This window comes from Ictidomys tridecemlineatus, chromosome 15 (genome assembly GCF_052094955.1).
Source record: "Ictidomys tridecemlineatus isolate mIctTri1 chromosome 15, mIctTri1.hap1, whole genome shotgun sequence".
NCBI lineage: Eukaryota > Metazoa > Chordata > Mammalia > Rodentia > Sciuridae > Ictidomys > Ictidomys tridecemlineatus.
The window spans coordinates 16,985,773-17,004,052 of record NC_135491.1 but is presented as its reverse complement, the minus strand read 5'-3'; the positions used below and the strand labels follow the sequence as shown (position 1 = coordinate 17,004,052).

The window sequence follows — 18,280 nt, the reverse complement described above, 5'->3', positions numbered from 1 at the left end:
TTAATTCTGCTCTTCTTAACAAGTTTGGAACTTTTTTTTTTTTTAATTTTCCTCACCTGTAAAATGAGAATAATGATGTGGAAATCCCTCCTAGGGTATTTGTAAGGATTATAGGAGTTCACAGTCCTTAAGCATTTAGAATAACACCTGGCATATTTGCATATACTCTTATTAGTGTTAACTAATGCTGTTATTACTGTACTTGGGTAGTGTCACTTATTTTTCTTCTTTTGCAGACACATAAAACATTAGCTGGGTGCCATGGCACACACCTGTAATCCCAGCAACTCAGGAGGCTGAGGCAAGAAGATCACAAGGTCAAGGCCAGCCTGAGCAACTTAGTGAGTCCCTATCTCAAAATAAAAAGCTCAGTGGTAGAATACCCCTGGTTTCAATCCCCAGTACCAACAAAACAAAACAAACAAAATCCAGCATAAGTGTCATGGCTGTGTTAGAATCCTGGCACTCCTTTCTGGATGGATAACCCCTCTGGGCCCCTATTTTATCTGTAAGACAGGAATAACAATGATAGTAATTATATCATAGGGTTATTATGAGTATTAAATAAGTTAATACAGCTTATAGGGATTGGAATAGCACCTGGCTACCGGGAAATGCCCAGTAAATGTTAGCTACTCTATATTTGCTTTTCAATTCTGAAGCCAGTGACTTGGTTAAGGATCACTGACTATAAGAAAAAAATAATCGATTAAAATATGAAAGTACCATACTTATATAAATTGTTCAGTCAATTATGATTGAGTCTGACCCATTTAACTTATCTTTGAAAATTTAAAAAACATTTTTTTAACTTTTTAAAAAATTTCTTTATATCTATTGTGGTACTGAGGATTGAACTCAGGGGCCCTCTACAACTGAGCTTTATCCCCTGCCCTTTTATTTATTTATTCTTAAAATTTTGAGACAGGGTTTCACTAAGTTGTCAAGGTTGACCTCAAACTTGTGATCCTCCTGCCTCAGCCTCCCAAGTAACTGCAATTAAAAGCATGTGAAATCGTGCCCTTTGAGTTTTACTTTTTTAAAATGTGACCATCCTCTTGTTTCTTTGCTTATTGAAACTTCTAGAACCTCCAGACATTGAATTTTTTTCTTTAGTACTGGGGATCAAACCCCAGGGATCTCTACTACTGAGCTTTATCTTCAGTACTTTTTTTTGGCAGCGGGGGTTGGGGGAAGGGTACCAGGGATTGAACTCAGGGGCACTGGACCACTGAGCCACATCCCCAGCCCTTTTTTGTATTTTATTTAGAGTCAGGGTCTCACTGAGTTGCTTAGCACCTTGCTAAGTTGCTGAAGGTGGCTTTGAACTCACAATCCTACTGCCTCAGCCTCCCAAGCTGCTGGGTCACAAGCGTGCATGCCACCACACCCAGCTCTTTTGATACTTTTTGCTAGAGTCTTACTAAGTTGTTCAGGCTGACTTTGAAGTTGTGATTCTCCTTCCTCAGCTTCAGCTACCCAGGTTCCACCACACCAGGCTAGACTTTGATGAGGGAAAGTGTCTATTTTTGTTCACTGCTCTGTTTCCCCTGCAAGGCCCAAAGTGCCTAGGTTTATGTCCCAATCTTGCTACTCCCCAGATGCAGAATCTTGGACCTCAGTATCATTGGCTATAAATAAGAGTGGTCATAATACCTTCTTCCCTGGTTTGTTCTGAGGATTCAAGTCTTACATCCATGATGACAAATACCTACAATCCCAGCTACCTGGGAGGCTGAGGCAGGAAGATTTCAAGTTTGATGCCAGCCAGGGCAACAGCGAAACTCCAACAGAGAGAAAGTACTTAGAAACTTATTCAAATGTCATCTTCCCACTATGGCATTCTCCTTCCCCTCCCCCTGCATTCTCAGTGTCCTTCCCTGTGTTTTTCTCTGTTGCTTCTATCATCACCTCACATCTATTCTGCATATATGTTCTGTTCCTTTTCTATGTCCTCCATCTACATCACCATCAATGTGTGAACTCCAGGAAGTTAGGGATTTTTGTCTGTCTGCCCCACTACTCTGTGCCCTTCACCTAGCATTATGTTTTTGTTAAAAGAGTGTTAAGGGCTGGAGTTGTGGCTCAGTGGCAGAGCGCTTGCTTAGCATGTGTGAGGCGCTGGGTTCGATTCTCAGCACTGCATATAAATCAGTAAAATAAAGGTCCATCGTCTAAAAAAATATTTTTTAAAAGAAGAGTGTTGAAAAGAATAAGTTGTGGGCTGGGGTTGTGGCTCAGTGTTAGAGTGCTCACCTGGCACATAAGAGGCATTGGGTTTGATCCTCGGCACCACATAAAAATAAATAAATAAAATAAGGGTGTTGTGCCCATCTACAACTAAAATATATTTAAAAAGAGCAAGTGGTAGTTGCTGTGGGTAGCATGACTGCAGAAACTCTGAGTGTTTGTTGAATATAGCAGGAATTTTATCAGTAGCCAAGACAGCTGCGCCATGAGGGCTTGCTGGGGCAGGTGCTTCTGACTTGGGCCTTTTCTTTGCAGGTGTCACTTGAGAAGGTGCTTGGCATCACAGCCCAGAATAGCAGTGGTCTAACCTGTGACCCTGGCACAGGCCATGTGGCCTACCTTGCAGGGTAAGTACATGATGGGCTTGACATCTCATCATTGCAAGGGAATTTGAAATCTGAAGTCATTGGTGATTTCTCTAGAGCTAAGATTTCCTATTTGTAGAATGTGGATAATACTGCTTTTCTCTAAGGGCTGTGGAGAGGATTCCATGAACCCATCTGGGTCTAGAACAGTACTCAGCATATAGTAGACATTATAAAAGTCTTAATTATGACTACAAGTGGGAGATGGCAGAGATTCTGGGAAAATGGGGTTTTAACCCCACATATGTATTCTGCGTCTGTCTTTATAAGACTGAACTAATGATACCTCCACTTGGGTAGTTGAGAGGACTGAGGATCAGACAGCTGTGTATCCCATAAATACTGATCTAACATGGCACTGATCTAGGCACCAAAGGGACCACCCCAGCAAGGTAGGGCAGGGAAGATCCAAGGTAATACCTGATGAACAGTTTCTGTTGTTGAATTTGAGGGGAGCAGTTCAGGATAGAGGACAAGGGTGGGCTTTTAAATCTAATGGGGAAGATTTCACATCCCTATTCTGTTCCTGATCTGCTGAGTGGGCAAAGGACTTCCTGTCCTTGGGCTTCAGTTTCCTCATCTATGAAATGGGTCTAAGGAGTCCTGACCTTACCTGGAAGTTTGGAGGATTTAAAAACATTATAGACATAAAAAAAATAGTTTCCATATAGGCAGTGTTGGTTTCTATTTAAGAATTTATTAATAATGTTAAGTACCCCAGAATTCTCAGCATTAAAATCTAGAGAAGGGGTTGGGGCTGTAGCTCAGTGGTAGAGCACTTACCTAGCATGTATGAGGCACTGGATTTAATCCTCAGCATCACATTAAAAAAGTAAATAAACAAAATAAAGGTATTGTGTCTATCCAAAAAAAAAAATCTAGAGAAGACCAGAAAAAAAATCTTCTGTTCAGAGGAACCCTATTGATGTGTTTTTTTTTTTGTTTGTTTTTCCTGTTGGGATAGAATCATACTGGATACCAGTGCCCCGCTCATACACACTATTTTAATAAGCATGTTTTCCTCTTTCTCCACAGCTGTGTGGTGGTGATTTTGGACCCCAAGGAAAACAAGCAGCAGCACATCTTTAATACTGCCAGGTAGGCTGGGGCCTAGGCATGGGGTGGAGGGAATCAGGGTCTTGGGACCTGTCCTCCACAGAGCCTGAAGTGCTCATGGGTAGGTGACTCACTCATGCACTCAACCATTAGTTCAGCCTCATTCACCAAGTGTCTACTCTGTACTAGGTACTGTTCCAGGTGCTGGTGATAACAGCAATGAACGAAAGTGATGAGAATCTCCGCTTTCTAGAGCTAACAGCCCAATACAGGAGAGTCTGAAAACCAGTTGGCAAATTACTAGCTCATCAAGATTGGTGACATGGAGGAAATGATGGGGGATGTGCTAGGACAGAGAATGTGAGAAATCCACTTCTGAGGACTCAGGGAAGTCCTCCCAGGGTCTGAGACTTGAAGGAAGTGAGAGGGTGACTCATGACAACAAAGGGAAAACACCTAGGCAGGAGAGATGGCCAGGGCAAGGACTCTGCAATGGTGAAGGGTCTGGCAATGTGAGAAGCAGCCATAGTTTGTTCACTGTGTGATCTTAGGTGAGAAACTTCTTTCTGGGCTTTGGCCTACTCTGCAAGTAAAATAGCTGCCTCCATTTGTGAGAGCATCCTTAAGAAAATAATCATAAATCAGGTGCCCACAGACTTGCCCAACAGTGTTCTAAAGATTGGAATTAGTCAACAACACCTAAAGTTGTTTATATAAAAATAAATATCCCTCTCATTTTGGAAAAAAATGAGAAATTCTGGCCTGAGGTCCATAGTTCACTTGTAGCAGTGGTTGGGCTGGATCTTGACGGCATTTGTCAGACCTCTCTTTTTTTTTTTTTTTTCCAAGATGTTTTTTCATATTTATTTTTTAAAAAATCCAGAATGGATCAAAAAGAACAATCTCAAGGATGTAGGTGCCAGATGCGCCAGAGGGTAGCTAGAAAAGTGTGCCTTAGGAACATTAGGGATTTAAGAACTACCTTATTTTAAGCTACCTAACATAAATAGCTTAGTTTCCCACTGACCAGCTTCCTCTGTCCCACCTATTACAACTGTAGCACAGCTAGCTCTCTTGCACTGCAAGGCCTCAGCCGAAGGACCCCGAGTACACATTGGCTATTACAGCAGTGCCAGACCTCTCTTAATAAGTTTCTCTCATCTATGTTCCCTGTAGGCGGTGAAGTAGGTGACCCTGACCTGAAGTGGAGGCCACGAATGTGCCTACTCTTAGCCTTCAGTGGGTCTATCTTAGGAAGTGGTGTGGCCAGTGAAGGATTTTTTTTTTCCCTCTGACTACATTTCAGAGTCACCTGATCCCTGGGCCTCACCCCCAGAGAAATCTGAATTTACTGGTCGTATGAGACCTGAGCATTGGCAATATTTAAACTTTATATTGAAATAGGTTCAGACTTACAAGAATAGTACAAAGAGGGCCTCTCATTCTTTATCAATACACATTCTTTCTAAAGTATTTGAGAGTAAGTTGCAAAAATGACGCCTCTGTCTCTATATACCTCAGTGTTTATTTTCTACAAAACAATTATGATATAATCCTTCAAAAACACAATAAATCCCTAGGCAGGAGGATGGCAAGGTACATCACTACCATCTACTTCTCATATGACTCCAAGTTTCACCACTTATTCCAAGGCTGTCCTTTATAGCCAAAAGATTCTATACACATTGAGTTGTGCTTTCAGTCTCCTTCAGCCTGAAGTATCTCTTCCATCTTTTCTTAATTCTCAACACCTTGACATTTTTAAGGATTGCAGATCAGATATTTTGTAGACTATCAACACTTGGACTTGTTCGATGTTTCCTCATATGTAGATTCAGGTCCTGCATCTTTGGCAGGAACACCACAGGAGAGCTGTGTACCTGGAGCCCTGTCAAGAAGTCTCCCGTGACTGGTGGTGTTCATGTGGCGCTCTAGGTTAAGGTGGTGTCTGCCAGACTTCCCTACTGCAAAGCCTCTTTTTTTCCTCTTTGTGATTATAAATTATCTTGGAGGAGTCTTCTATGAGAGTGGGCATATATTTTTCCATTTTCTCACCACGTTTCCACTTAACTGGTCTTAGCATAACCTGACCATTTTTTAAAAGCTCCCTTGGGAATTCTGATGTGCAGCCTAGAGGATAGAACATTGCCTTGTCTGGTTGAATGACCTTGGGCAGGGGACTTCCCTTTGTTGAAGTATCATTTGCAAAAATTGGCTAATGAGAGTCCATACTCCCTGGTATATGCTGAAGGAATCTGCAGTGATGCCCATACAGAGTTTGCCAGAGGGCCAGGCACGGGGTCAGGGCATGCAAGTGGTTAGAGGTGGCTACAGACAACAGAAACCTCCCTATCATGCATGGCTTAAAACACAAAGATGTTCTTTCTACATATAAGAATTCTGAGGGTGGGATGTTGTTTCTGTAAGCATCAGAGACCCCAGTCCTTTGGTTTTTCTATTTTACCACACTTATTTTGAGGCTTCTCTTCCTGAAGTCACCTCATGACCTGTGCTGGAGTTCTGGCTATCATGTCCTTATTTCAGGAGGGAAGCAGGTGGTGATTAGGGCAAAAGGTTCACTTGAGAAACCTTTCTGGAAGTCGTAAATAGCATGTCAATTTCCTTCTCATTGGCCAGACTGTCATGTAGCCATCCTTGAGTAGCTTCAAGAGAAGTGAGGAAGCTGGACACGGTGGCATATGCTTGTAATTGCAATGGGTGGGGAGGCTGAGCTAAGAGGACCCACGAGTTCAAAGCCAGCCTCAGCAAACGTGAGGTGCTAGCAACTCAATGAGACCCTGTCTCTAAATAAAAGATACAAAATAGAGTTGGGGATATAGATCAGTAGTTGAGTGTCCCTGAGTTCAATCCCTGGTACAAAAAAAAAAAAAAAAAGTGAGGAAATGTACTCTAGTCAGGAACATCAACATCCCAATTAAAACTAGGGCTATATCAGTAAGAAGGAGGATCGAGGGGACAATGGATTAAATAGCTCACCCTATTCTCTGCTATAAGAATTGATGGAAAGTTACCTGAGGGTGGACTCAAAAATAGATGTTCTCTGAGGTTGTCAAAGACTAACCCAGAAAACTAGATGTGGTGCACACCTGTAACCGCAGCTATTTGGGAGACTGAGGCAGGATTGATTGAGTCCATGAGTTCAAGTCTAGGCATTTACTTAGTTATCTGTATACTCATTTACTAACTGATTGAGGGAGACTGTTAAGGAACAAAGGTAAAACAAGATTAAAAGAGAGAAGAAGAAGAAAATGATACAATGTGGGAACAGTAAATATTGCTACCACAAAATGTACCAACTTGTCTGGTCATTCAGTTCTGGGAAGACTATCTATGAGAATCAGAGAAAAACATGTCGGCCATTTATGGGTTTTCCAGAACACCTTGAGCATTGAGCAGTGGAGCACATGCTGCAGGCTGTCTTGGGGTGATGGCTGCCAGTGTCCTCCCATCAGCATCACTTCTTTATTTAGGCCAGGTCTGTACCATTTCCTGCATCTGAGTTTCTCAAAGTTACTGGGTGATAGGTTCTTGGGAAGCTCACCTCTGCATAAAAACAAGAAAGCAGGGTCCCTGTACAGTGTCCATCCTATTTGGGTTGGGTGTTCAAGGAGGAAGAGGCCTTGTTTTTAACATCCATTTCTCTGACTGCTGTGTTGGGCACACAGTGGCACTGGTGTGCGGGAGATTCTCACACTCAACTCTCCTGGCCTCATCCTAGACTGGGGAGCCAGGAGTGGGCAGATTGCTGAAAGCACAGCCATCTCAGTGGAACCAGTTATCAATTCCTTTCCTTGTCCCCAGGAAGTCTCTGAGTGCCTTGGCCTTCTCCCCTGATGGGAAGTTCATAGTGACGGGGGAGGTGAGTCATGATCACAACTGAGCAGGTGGGGAGGGTCTAGGGGGTCATTCCTTGTGCTCCTAGCAGGCCTGGGAGTCCCTGGAATGACACCTGCCTGGGCCAGAAAAGCTCAGTGGCAGATGGGGGAGGGAGGGAGCTTTTTCAGTACACCCTGTGGCAAAGCCAACCTCAGCCCTGACAGTCCCTCTAGCCTTGCCTGGTACACAGCCCAGCAGCAGTAATGGCCTCACCTTCCCCAGAACGGGCACAGGCCAGCCGTGCGCATCTGGGATGTGGAGGAGAAAAGCCAGGTGGCGGAGATGTTGGGCCACAAGTATGGTGTGGCCTGTGTGGCCTTCTCGCCCAATATGAAGCACATCGTGTCAATGGGCTATCAGCATGACATGGTCCTCAACGTCTGGGACTGGAAGGTAAGAGTTGACAATGGGCATATGGGCGGGCAGCCAGTTGCCAGATCATCCTGAATCTTAGGCATTGGAGGAACTGAATGAGATAACTTGATAAATGCTCATTCAGCCAGCAAATATCAACTAGCTCCTACTATCTCCTGTCTTTTTTGTTCTGTGGCACTTATTGTGTCGTTCTGAGATCACTTTATGGCCCCAAATGGAGTTCCTGTTGCCTTGTCCTTATTTCAGGAGGGGAACAGGACACCCTTTTTGTAGGGCTCATGACAGCATCTCATCTAGTGGAATTATTAGAATTATTTTTATATTGATCAGCTGTCACCTTAATCTGCAAGGGTTACCTCATTTCTGAAATATCTATAATAGTACCTGCTTTGTTAGGTTGTGAGACTTCGTTGAGTTGCCACATACTGGAAGTCTGGCCTTTAGAATAGCTGGAAAAGGGCTTGGTGTCAGCAAAAGTGGATACCAAGATCTGGCTATGCCCATAACCTACTGTGTGACTTTGAACACATGACATTCCCCTCTACTACCCCACAAGCCTGGTAGGATGGAGGAGACCTGCCTCCCTCATAGGAGGCACTTTGAGTGGATTGTATAAATTATCCTGTAGAGGCTCAGGGAAGGCTCAGAATGGAGCCCCATTTGTGACAACCAGAGGTGCATTGTCCTTACCCCCAGCTGTGTCTTCTCTAATATTATGTGTAAGCTGCAGAGCTTGGACCCTCGAGGAAAGCTCTGGAACTTGCTCTCTTCTGGGGACCTTTCCAAGTCTCAGTCTCTTCCCTTAGTTACTAGAAATTACAAGAGTCACACATAGATTTCCTTAGAGAGCACCTCATTTCAGGATCCAAGGAAAACAGAGCAGGGAGACCCAGGGCTGAGGGCCAAGGCACAAAGAATCCCATGGGGTGGGTGCTGTCACGAGCTTCTCCCTGCACTGTTTTGTTGTTGTTGTTGTTTTCCCAGAAAGACATTGTAGTGGCCTCCAACAAGGTATCGTGCAGGGTCATTGCCCTCTCCTTCTCTGAGGACAGCAGTTATTTTGTCACTGTGGGGAACCGACATGTGAGGTTCTGGTTCTTGGAAGTCTCTACTGAAGCAAAGGTGAGTTTTGGGTCTTTGCCACCTTAGCCAGGCCCTAGCAGAGTCACCATCAGCAGCATGAGGCTCTGATTTCTATCTGAGATTGGGCGGGCAGTGGTCTCAGGTCGTCAATCCTCTCAGGGTTCCAGGTGCTGACTGGCAGGCCCTGCAGAGACCTCACGACTCTGAGGCCAAATCTCATTCTTGGACCAATACTTTTCTACCCTTCTACCCAGAAGCGTGGTTCTGTTTTTCTTTTCTTCTCCACTTTAAGGAGTTTCTTAGAGTCCCCCTGTTTAACTATATAGATACGGGACGCATTATGGCCCTGTCAGGGGCTAGAACATATATACAGCACCTCACTGTGCTCTGCTCTGCCTCCAGGTGACAGGCACAGTGCCCTTGGTGGGACGTTCAGGGATCTTGGGTGAGCTTCACAACAACATCTTCTGTGGTGTGGCCTGTGGTCGAGGCCAGATGGCAGGCAATACCTTCTGTGTGTCCTACTCGGGCCTCCTCTGCCAGTTCAACGAGAAGAGGGTGCTGGAGAAATGGATCAACCTGAAGGTACCCCCAAGCCCTCTCGGCCAGCAGTGGGGAAACTGTTCTTTTCCCATACAGTGTGTCTCCAGGGGTGCTTAGCATCATCCCTGCTGGTGACTGACCACGTAAGTTCAGGATGTGTGGCTCCCCTCTCTAAGCCCCAGTTTCCTTATGTGTTAAATAGGAATTCTGCTGCCTCCTTCACAATTGATAGGGAAGAGAATATGTGTAAAGGACTTGCCTGAAAGGGGGTCAAGGTCACAGTTGTTTTCTCATCACTGTTAGATCTGTTTCACGTTTCTCTTCTTTACTGAACACTCTTGGCTCAAGTTTTTTTAAAAATCAAATTTATTAAAAAAACTAAAATGATATTGACTTAATTATTATTATTATTTTTTACTTGTATATGGACACAATACCTTTATTTATTTGTATGTGGTGCTGAGGATCAAACCCAGTGCCCACACTTGCAAGGCAAGCACTTTACCACTGTGCTATAGCCCCAGCCCAACTTATTTATTTTTCAATCAAAAAAGACTATGCAAAATACATAAAATCTTAAACTAAACAACAATTACTCAATAAACTGCAGATTTTCTTTTCTTAAGTATCTGAAGGTTTGAGTCCAAGCTATCTTCCCACCCCAACCTTGGTTGCCTATTTGGCTGTTTGAAGGAACAACTCAGTTTCCGCTCCTCCTAGCCTGCTCTTGTGACTCGCCTCTAGTTTAGGATTAATGGAATGTAAAGAATTACAGGCTTTATCTGTCCTAGGTAACACAACAGCATTTTGGATTTTGTTTTTGTTTTCCCCATTTCAATCCTTGCTAAAACATAAGCAGATTTCAAGCCAAAAATCATCTGGGTTTTTTTGTTTGTTTAGTTAGTTAGTTGGTTTTTGTTTTTGTTTCATTACTGGGAATTGAACTTAACCACTGAGCTACATCCCCAGACCTTTTTATCTTTTATTTTGAAATAGGGTCTCGCTAAGTTGCTTGGGGCCTTGCAAGTTGCTGAGGTTGGCCTCAAATTTGTAATCCTCTTGCTTCAGCCTCCCAAGATGCTGGGATTACAGACATTGCCACTACTCCCAACTAGGTCAAAATCTTCTGGCCAATAGAGTTTAGTGCTTGAGCACCAAAAGACTCATGAAGTTCCTCTTGATATGGAAAAGCTTCTTTAACCTGTATCTAGAAGTCTGGCTGGCGCTTGCTACCCCTTCTTATCTACATGTCCTGGTAGGATAGACAGTCCTTCCTATAGACTAAGTTTTTTCTGGACTCCTTTAATCTTTATGAAAATGTTTCTAAGTAATTGGGAATAAGATTTAAGCCTAAGCTGTGGGTTCTTATGATATTGTTTTATTAAAAAAAAAAAAAAAAGGCTTAAGCCTAAATTTTAACCTGGTTACTGCAGGTGGCCTGTCTGAAGTTGTAGTCTGCTGAAGAGATACTTTCCACAGCTAAGTTCCTCTATAGACAGCAATGACAGCTCTGTCCCAACTTGTGCCTCTGTCCACCTGCTGGCACATTTCCTTCAATAGTGACTATAAACTGTATCCTGATTTCAAAAATCTTAAAATGTGTCCAAATAGGTTCTTAGATCCAAGGAATTATAAGTCTTCTCCTGAGGCCCATGACTGCTTTCTCAGTCCCTGTGTTTTCCTGGGTCAGAATACATAATGCACTAGATCTAATTAGGTCCACTCGCTCTGTCCTCAAAGGTCTCCATGTCTTCTTGCCTCTGTGTCAGTGAGGATCTCATCTTCTGCGGCTGCACAGATGGGATAGTCCGCATTTTCCAAGCCCACAGCCTTCACTACCTCACCAACCTGCCCAAGCCACACTGCCTTGGGGTGGATGTGGCACAGGGCCTGGAGCCCAGGTACTGTTCAGCAGGGGGAGACGGAGGACCCACTCAGATCCTGTTGTAGGCATCCATCGCACTTCTGGATCTGTCTGCCCAGGTGTCCATCCTGCAAATACTAGTTATTACTCTTAGTCCTGGGCATTACTGCCATGAATAAAACAGAAAAGTTCTGCCTCTGGAGACAAGCTCCAAGGAGAGAAAGGAAGCTGAGTTGGGGAAGGAGTAAACAAAATAACTTTAGGTAGTAGTTAAGTGCTACGAAAAAGAAAAACCCAGGGCAGGCATGAATATAAGGGAATATGTTCCTCCATGTTGCTAACATTTATTAAGCAGTCATTTAATAAATAACATTTATTAATTGCCATCCTTAGGCTGGAAGCAGGAAAATAAGACAGCAAAATCTCTGCTACCATGAAGCCTATAGTGTGGTAAGGGAGCTCTATGATAAAGAAGTACTCAGATCATGTCACATAATCACAATGCTCTGGTGAAAGAGCAGGACATGGGAAGGAGAGTGCCCTGGAGGGGGAGAGCTGTGTCGATTGGATGTCTGGTGAGGAGGAGCCAGCTGTGTGGAGAGCAGGGTCCCAAATGTAAAGGACTAAAGGGGACAACACACTGGCATGCTTTGTTGCAGGAATAGGGAGGGGCTGTGTGACTGGAGCCTAGTGTGCTGGGACAGGGTGGTAAGACATGAGGTTGAGCACTGGGAGAGGCCAGTGGGCAGAGTCTATTTGAGGTCAGGGGGCAGCCACTAGAGTTACATGAGCAGGCCTTACATGTTAGATCCCTTGGCTGCAAGTCTGATCTATGGAGTAGGGGTGGGCGATGCCCAACCAAGGAGTGCTGGGGGCCTGGGGCTACCTCTTTGTGCATTTCTAGCCCTAACTCTTGGGTTCCTTTTCTAAGAAAGAGCCTGGAAGTACTAACTGGGTGTTGTCTTGAAGGAAAGAAAGGGTGGGTAGCTACCCACAGGCCATGGCATGTTGAAGTAGCCTCTGCCACCTTCTGTCGTGTGCTCTGGGCCTTAGGCAGGTCAGTGCACCTCCCTGTGCCTGTTTCTTCATCTGTAAAACAGAGTACCTGTTTTAGTGGTTGTGAGAATTCAGGGCACATAAACTTTCCAGCCTAGCATGTAGTAAGTGCTCAGTAAACTCTAGCCTTTGTAAGGAAGCCCCAAACCAAGGGACAGCTCCCCAGCCTCCTCACAGAGGTATTTGAATCATGTGTTGGTGAGGCCTAGGAGAGAAGAAAGGCGTCCTGAAGTGCATGTTCATTTTCCTTCCATGCTCCAAAGAAAAGAAAATGGGAGTTTGGGTAGACTAGAATGAACAAAGGGCAAAAAGTGTCAATAGGAATCAAAAACTCAAAATTTTCTCAGAGGCCCATTGCAGTTTGTAACCTCTATGAGAAGCCAAAGTGAAGTAAAGGAAGAGGGAGAAGGGAGACGTAAAGTTAGAATAGGAGAGATACAAGGCCAAAACACTTGAAAGGATGGCATTGCCAGGTAGGGGGCGGCTCCTGCGTTCCAGAGATGACTGTCACTACTCAACTGTGACATAATGGTAATTCATGATCCATGTGGCCTTGTTAGCTTCCTCTTCTGCAAGAAGGCGGAAGCAGTCTACCCAGATACAGTGGCACTGACCTTCGACCCCATCCACCAGTGGCTGTCCTGTGTGTATAGAGACCACAGCATCTACGTCTGGGACATCAAGGACATCAATAAAGTGGGCAAGATGTGGTCAGAACTCTTCCATAGCTCCTATGTCTGGAATGTGGAGGTAAGCCCACTCTTCTTCTCTCTACCTCTACTCAACTCTCATTTGGGAACTCAAGGAGTAGAAACTTTCATAGAGTTTAGAGAACCCATTCAACCATTTCTTCAAAGATAGTCATTGACCCTCATGCCAAACCCTCTTTTTTTCTTCCCCAATACTGGGATTTAACCTAGAGGTGCTTTACCACTGAGCCACATCCCGAACCCTTTTTATTTTATTTTTTTATTTTAAAACAGGGTCTCTCTAAATTGCTGGTCTCAAACTTGCAATTCTCTTGCCTCAGCCCCCAGAGTCACTGAGATTATAGGCATAATATATATTATGCTCCACCCCACCTGATAGAAATTTATTTTCAGTAGCCAAGTTATGGATTATAAGAAAAAACTTTGTTGCCAGGTGTAGTAGCGCACATCTGTAATTCCAGTGGCTTAGGAGGCTGAGGCAGAAGGATTGCAGGTTCAAAGCCAGCCTCAGTAATTAGTGAGGCCCTAAGCAACTTAGCAAGACCCTGTCTCTAAATAAAAGATAAAAAGGGCTGGGGAGGGGCTGGAGTTGTGCCTTAGTGGTAGAGCACTCTACCTAGCATGTGCGGGGCCCTGGGTTCAATCCTCAGCACCACAAAATAAATAAATAAGTAAATAAATAAAGGTGTTTTAAAAAAAAAAAGGCTGGGGATGTGGCTCAGTAGTTAAGTGCCACTGGGGCGCCACTGGGTTCAATCCCTGGTACCAAAAAAATAAAACTTTGTCCTTTTGAATAGGCATTATTTAGCCCTTTGACTCTACCTGCCTTTGTGAATATGGTGTATGTGTGTGCTTTTTTTTGTTTGTTTTTGTTTTAGTTTAACTTGATTTCTCTTTTTCTTTTTTTTAGTGTATTACAGTTATACATAATAGTGGGATTGGTTCATTTTGATCCTCCCATAAATGTCATTAATACAAATAACAATTTTCTCCACTTCAGTCCCAAGTACTACCCTCCTCCTTCCCTGTGACCCCATTCCCCTACTCTTTTGGTAGGTACTCTTATTCCTTCTATTTATTTACTTTTTAAGTGATGCATTATAGTTGTATATAGAATTTGGAATGCATTGTGGTATATGCACCTGGTATAATTTGGTCCATTTTATTCCCCAGTTCTTCTCCTTTGCCTCCTCCCCCCTCCTCCTTGGTTCCTCTTTCTACTCTACTGGTCTTCCTTCTGTTTTCAAAACATCCATCTTTTTTATTCCTTTTTTTTTTCTCTTTAGTGTCTGCATGAGAGAGAATTCTCTTTTTCTTATGTGGGAATTGTGGGAGACCAGAAATCTATGCTGCTACTATCATCATATTCTCAGAACCTAATTCTTCCATATTTTGAAATTACATGTTGTCTCTGTCTCTCTGAGCTTCCTTCTAAATCATTTTTAGCTCTATCTTGCAATTCACTTACTTTTCTTTCATCTGTGTCTTATATTTGGTATTTTAAGACCTTTTACTTTTTGAGTGAGGGGGCCCAGCTCAGTGGTAGACCCTGCATTTGAGCCCCAGCGCCAAAAAATAAAAATATATGTTTTATTTTTCATTTCTAGGAATAGTTTTGTTCTTTTTTAGCCATACTTCAATGATTTTATAATTTCTGGTTGGCTTTTCACATTTTTTTTGAGAGAGATCTCACTAAGTTGCCTGGTCTGGCCTTGAATTTATGACCCTCCTAATTCATTAGCCTCCTGAGTAGCTGAGATTATAGGTGTGCAGCACTGTCTGTGCCTAGCTTGACTACTCATACTTTTAATCATGTCAATGTTTGTTCTTTCTTTCTTTGGTACTGGGGATCAAACCCAGGGCTTTGTGAATGCTAGGCAAGTGCTGTACCACTGAGCTACACCCCTAGCCCTTATTTATTTCTTTAAGTATATTGAACCTAATGGTTTTATATTTTATCTGAAAATTCCCAGTATTGGACATGTTTGCTAGACTCTGATATTTTTGCTGCTTCTTGCTCATGAGACCTTGTTTCTTTTTGTGCTTAATGATTTTTGACTGAGCTGCCCATTTCCTTGGAAATTTCTTTATAAAAATTAGAGGGTTTGGAGGGAGTAGTTGTTTTGTTTTGTTAGTTAGTTTGTTTGTTTTTGTAGTTGCTGTTGTTGTTGATACTGGAGATTGAACCCAGGGATGCCTTATACTGAGCTACATCCCCAGACCTTGATATTTTTTTTATTTTGAGACAGGATCTCGCTAAGTTGCTGAGGCTGGCCTCAAACTTGCGATCCTCCTACCTCAGCCTTCCAAATCACTGGGATTACAGGTGTGTCACTGGGATTATAGGTGTGCACCACTGTGCCCGGCTCATAGGGATGTTTTAAGACATGGACTGAAGGTGGTACGTGGATGATACATGGGAGCATGTTATGTCCTTTTTTCTTGCTTGTTTTTACCATAGAAGGTATTGCACTCTGCCTGTTTGTCTTCAGCTTTTTTTTTCTTTTCACCAAAATGTAACAGTATATCATCATACTATCATCAAGATGGTCATCATGAATTTTTGCCTTGTTCTCTGGGAACTCTAGGTGTATCCTGAATTTGAAGATCAGAGAGCTTGTTTGCCATCAGGATCTTTTCTAACTTGTTCCTCAGACAACACCATCCGCTTCTGGAACATGGATGGCAATCCTGACTCTCACTGGCAGAAAAACATCTTCAGCAACGTGAGTAGCTCCAGCATGATCTGTCTTTTAGGAGGAACGAAGACCCACTTTAAGCCAGGTACAGGAGCTAGAAGGAGTCTCATAGAAGGAACCTAAATGTTAGGTTTTACTAGGGGCAAGAACCAGGAACAAAAGCAAGTCAATCTCTTTGTCCCTTCCTCCTTTTTCTCTCTCTCTTCTGTGGTGGTATGGTCTGTCCTCTCTGATTTTCTCTGTCCCACCCCAGCTCCTGCTTGCCAGGTTTTTTTGAACATGGCCAATCCAGGCAGCTTGGCACACTTAACAGAAATGAAATTACTCCCTGAATCTTGAGTCAAAACTCCCTGTTAGGCCAAACCAGGTAAGGGCTTTCCCTCTCTAATTGACCTCCACACTGGGAGGGTTCAAGTAGGGGCTCTGGTGGATCCTGGAGAGAGCTTTGACAGAAACTGGAGAAAAATCATTTTCTGAAGATATTTAATTAGTATTGCTAGGCCAATGAGGGAGCTTTTCTGGGGAGCTGGACCTTAAATCATGCATTCAATTATTCTGCGATACTTATTAAGGTATATGCCAGGGACTTGATTACATGCTGAAGACACAGTAATGACTAAGACAGTCCCTGCTTTTGCCTTGTGGCACCCACAATTCTAGTTAGGAGAGGCAGACAGTGAATCAATGATAACTGTACAAATCATGTATAATCACAAGTATGATAAGCACCATGAAAGAAAACGTAGGGTACTAGTAGGGTATTTAGCAGTATCATGGGATTTTTCTCATCTGGGCCATCAAGAGCAGCTTCCTCTAGAAGGGACAGCTGAACTGTAATATGGAGGATTAGGAGAAGCAGAAAGAAGAGAGTTACACCTCGGGAATAACCCATGGAAAGGCCCCAAGGTAGGAAAGAATTTGGAAAACTGAAAGAGGTCAGTGCGACTGAAACAAAAAGGCCCTTAATGCAGGTTGCATGTTGCAGATGCTCCTTTACTGCTGCCCACCTGTGATGGACACATTACATTTGGCCATAAACAACAGAAAAACTCAAGAAGTAAAAGTTTGATTGTCTGACTCATAAAAGGAGACTGGAAGTAACTCTGCTGTGTTGGTAGCTCTAAGATGCCTATAGAGACTCAAGTCTTCCACTTCTCTACTCTGTCATTTGAAGGAGTGGCTCTCATCCTCATGATCCAGTATAATTGCTGGAGCTTCAGCCATCATGTCTGAGTTCCAGGCAAGCAAGATAGAAGAAAAGCAGCAGAAGAGTTCTCACTTGTTTTTTTATCTCATTGCCCAAAATGTATTCATTCACATGGCCTCATTTAGTAGCAAGGGAAACTGGAAAACAGTTATTATTCTGAGTGGTGAATTCAGCACTCGGCTCAAAACCTGTAGTCCTAATGAGGAAGGAATAACTGGGCTCTGGGGAGACCTTCAATTCCAGAGGTGCTTCTATGCTCCTTATAGCACTAACCTCAGCCCTCTCCTTCCTGCAGACCCTGCTGAAGGTAGTATACGTGGAGAATGACATCCAGCACCTGCAGGACACATCACACTTCCCAGAACGGGGCAGCGAGAATGGGACACCCATGGATGTGAAAGCGGGGGTGCGAGTCATGCAGGTCAGTCCTGATGGCCAGCACTTGGCTTCAGGCGACCGAAGTGGAAATCTGAGGCAAGTGGGCCTTGGCAGTCTCTGGTGTGCACCTCCCAGCTCCAGCTTGGGTTCTCAGGGCAGTAGGGAGGAGCCCTGATCTTGGCATCTCCAGCTGCCCATTGGAAATGAGGGACTGTGAGTAGTAATCAGCCACTCCTGAGAACTTAAGCTGGGAGGGGGCTTCCAGAAGGATGGAGATCAAAACAACTACCAGGACCTCAGCAGTGAGCCATGTACTTTGTCTACACAGTGATAGGCAAATTCATGTGACTCTAGGGCAAATTGACACTTTCACCAGCCATGTGACACCAATGATGAAATGTTAGGGGGCTGCTGGTGGCCCTGAGAGAGGAACTAAGAGGGTGGGGCATGTGAGGGCTCAGCCTGTTTACCGACCTGCCGAAGTATTTTAATAGATGCTGGCAGACCAGGTTTAAAATGACAAAGGACAGTTGTGACCATCTGGGTGTTTGAATTACTGGAGGATGAAAGAGACTTGGGAGAACTGGAGAGCTTGTGCCCCATAGAGGTAGCTACCATGAAGCACCTGGAGGGCAGGCTAAAAGTTGTCCTGTCTTCTCACCAACAAGAGTGGAAAGTGAAAATTTTTTTCTGTTAAATTCTGTGATTTTTAAACACTGATAACTGTTGTGATATCATGCACTGTGTGAGGAAGGAATGTGGCTCTGCTATGAATGGCAGAACAGTAACAAGAGCCA

The 18,280-nt window shown here is 43.7% G+C and overlaps 1 protein-coding gene across 1 annotated transcript in view; it reads left to right on the top strand.

The window, feature by feature from the left end:
• Wdr62 (WD repeat domain 62) overlaps positions 1 to 18,280 on the top strand; it is a 39,675-nt gene that overhangs the window by 2,592 nt on the left and 18,803 nt on the right. The window contains exons 2-11 of the mRNA XM_021721208.3: positions 2,506 to 2,597; positions 3,651 to 3,713; positions 7,494 to 7,551; positions 7,791 to 7,961; positions 8,928 to 9,065; positions 9,429 to 9,611; positions 11,310 to 11,470; positions 13,050 to 13,239; positions 15,788 to 15,925; positions 17,401 to 17,579. Coding sequence (XP_021576883.2) covers positions 2,506 to 2,597; positions 3,651 to 3,713; positions 7,494 to 7,551; positions 7,791 to 7,961; positions 8,928 to 9,065; positions 9,429 to 9,611; positions 11,310 to 11,470; positions 13,050 to 13,239; positions 15,788 to 15,925; positions 17,401 to 17,579 — 1,373 coding nt within the window. The remainder of the gene's footprint in view (positions 1 to 2,505; positions 2,598 to 3,650; positions 3,714 to 7,493; positions 7,552 to 7,790; positions 7,962 to 8,927; positions 9,066 to 9,428; positions 9,612 to 11,309; positions 11,471 to 13,049; positions 13,240 to 15,787; positions 15,926 to 17,400; positions 17,580 to 18,280) is intronic.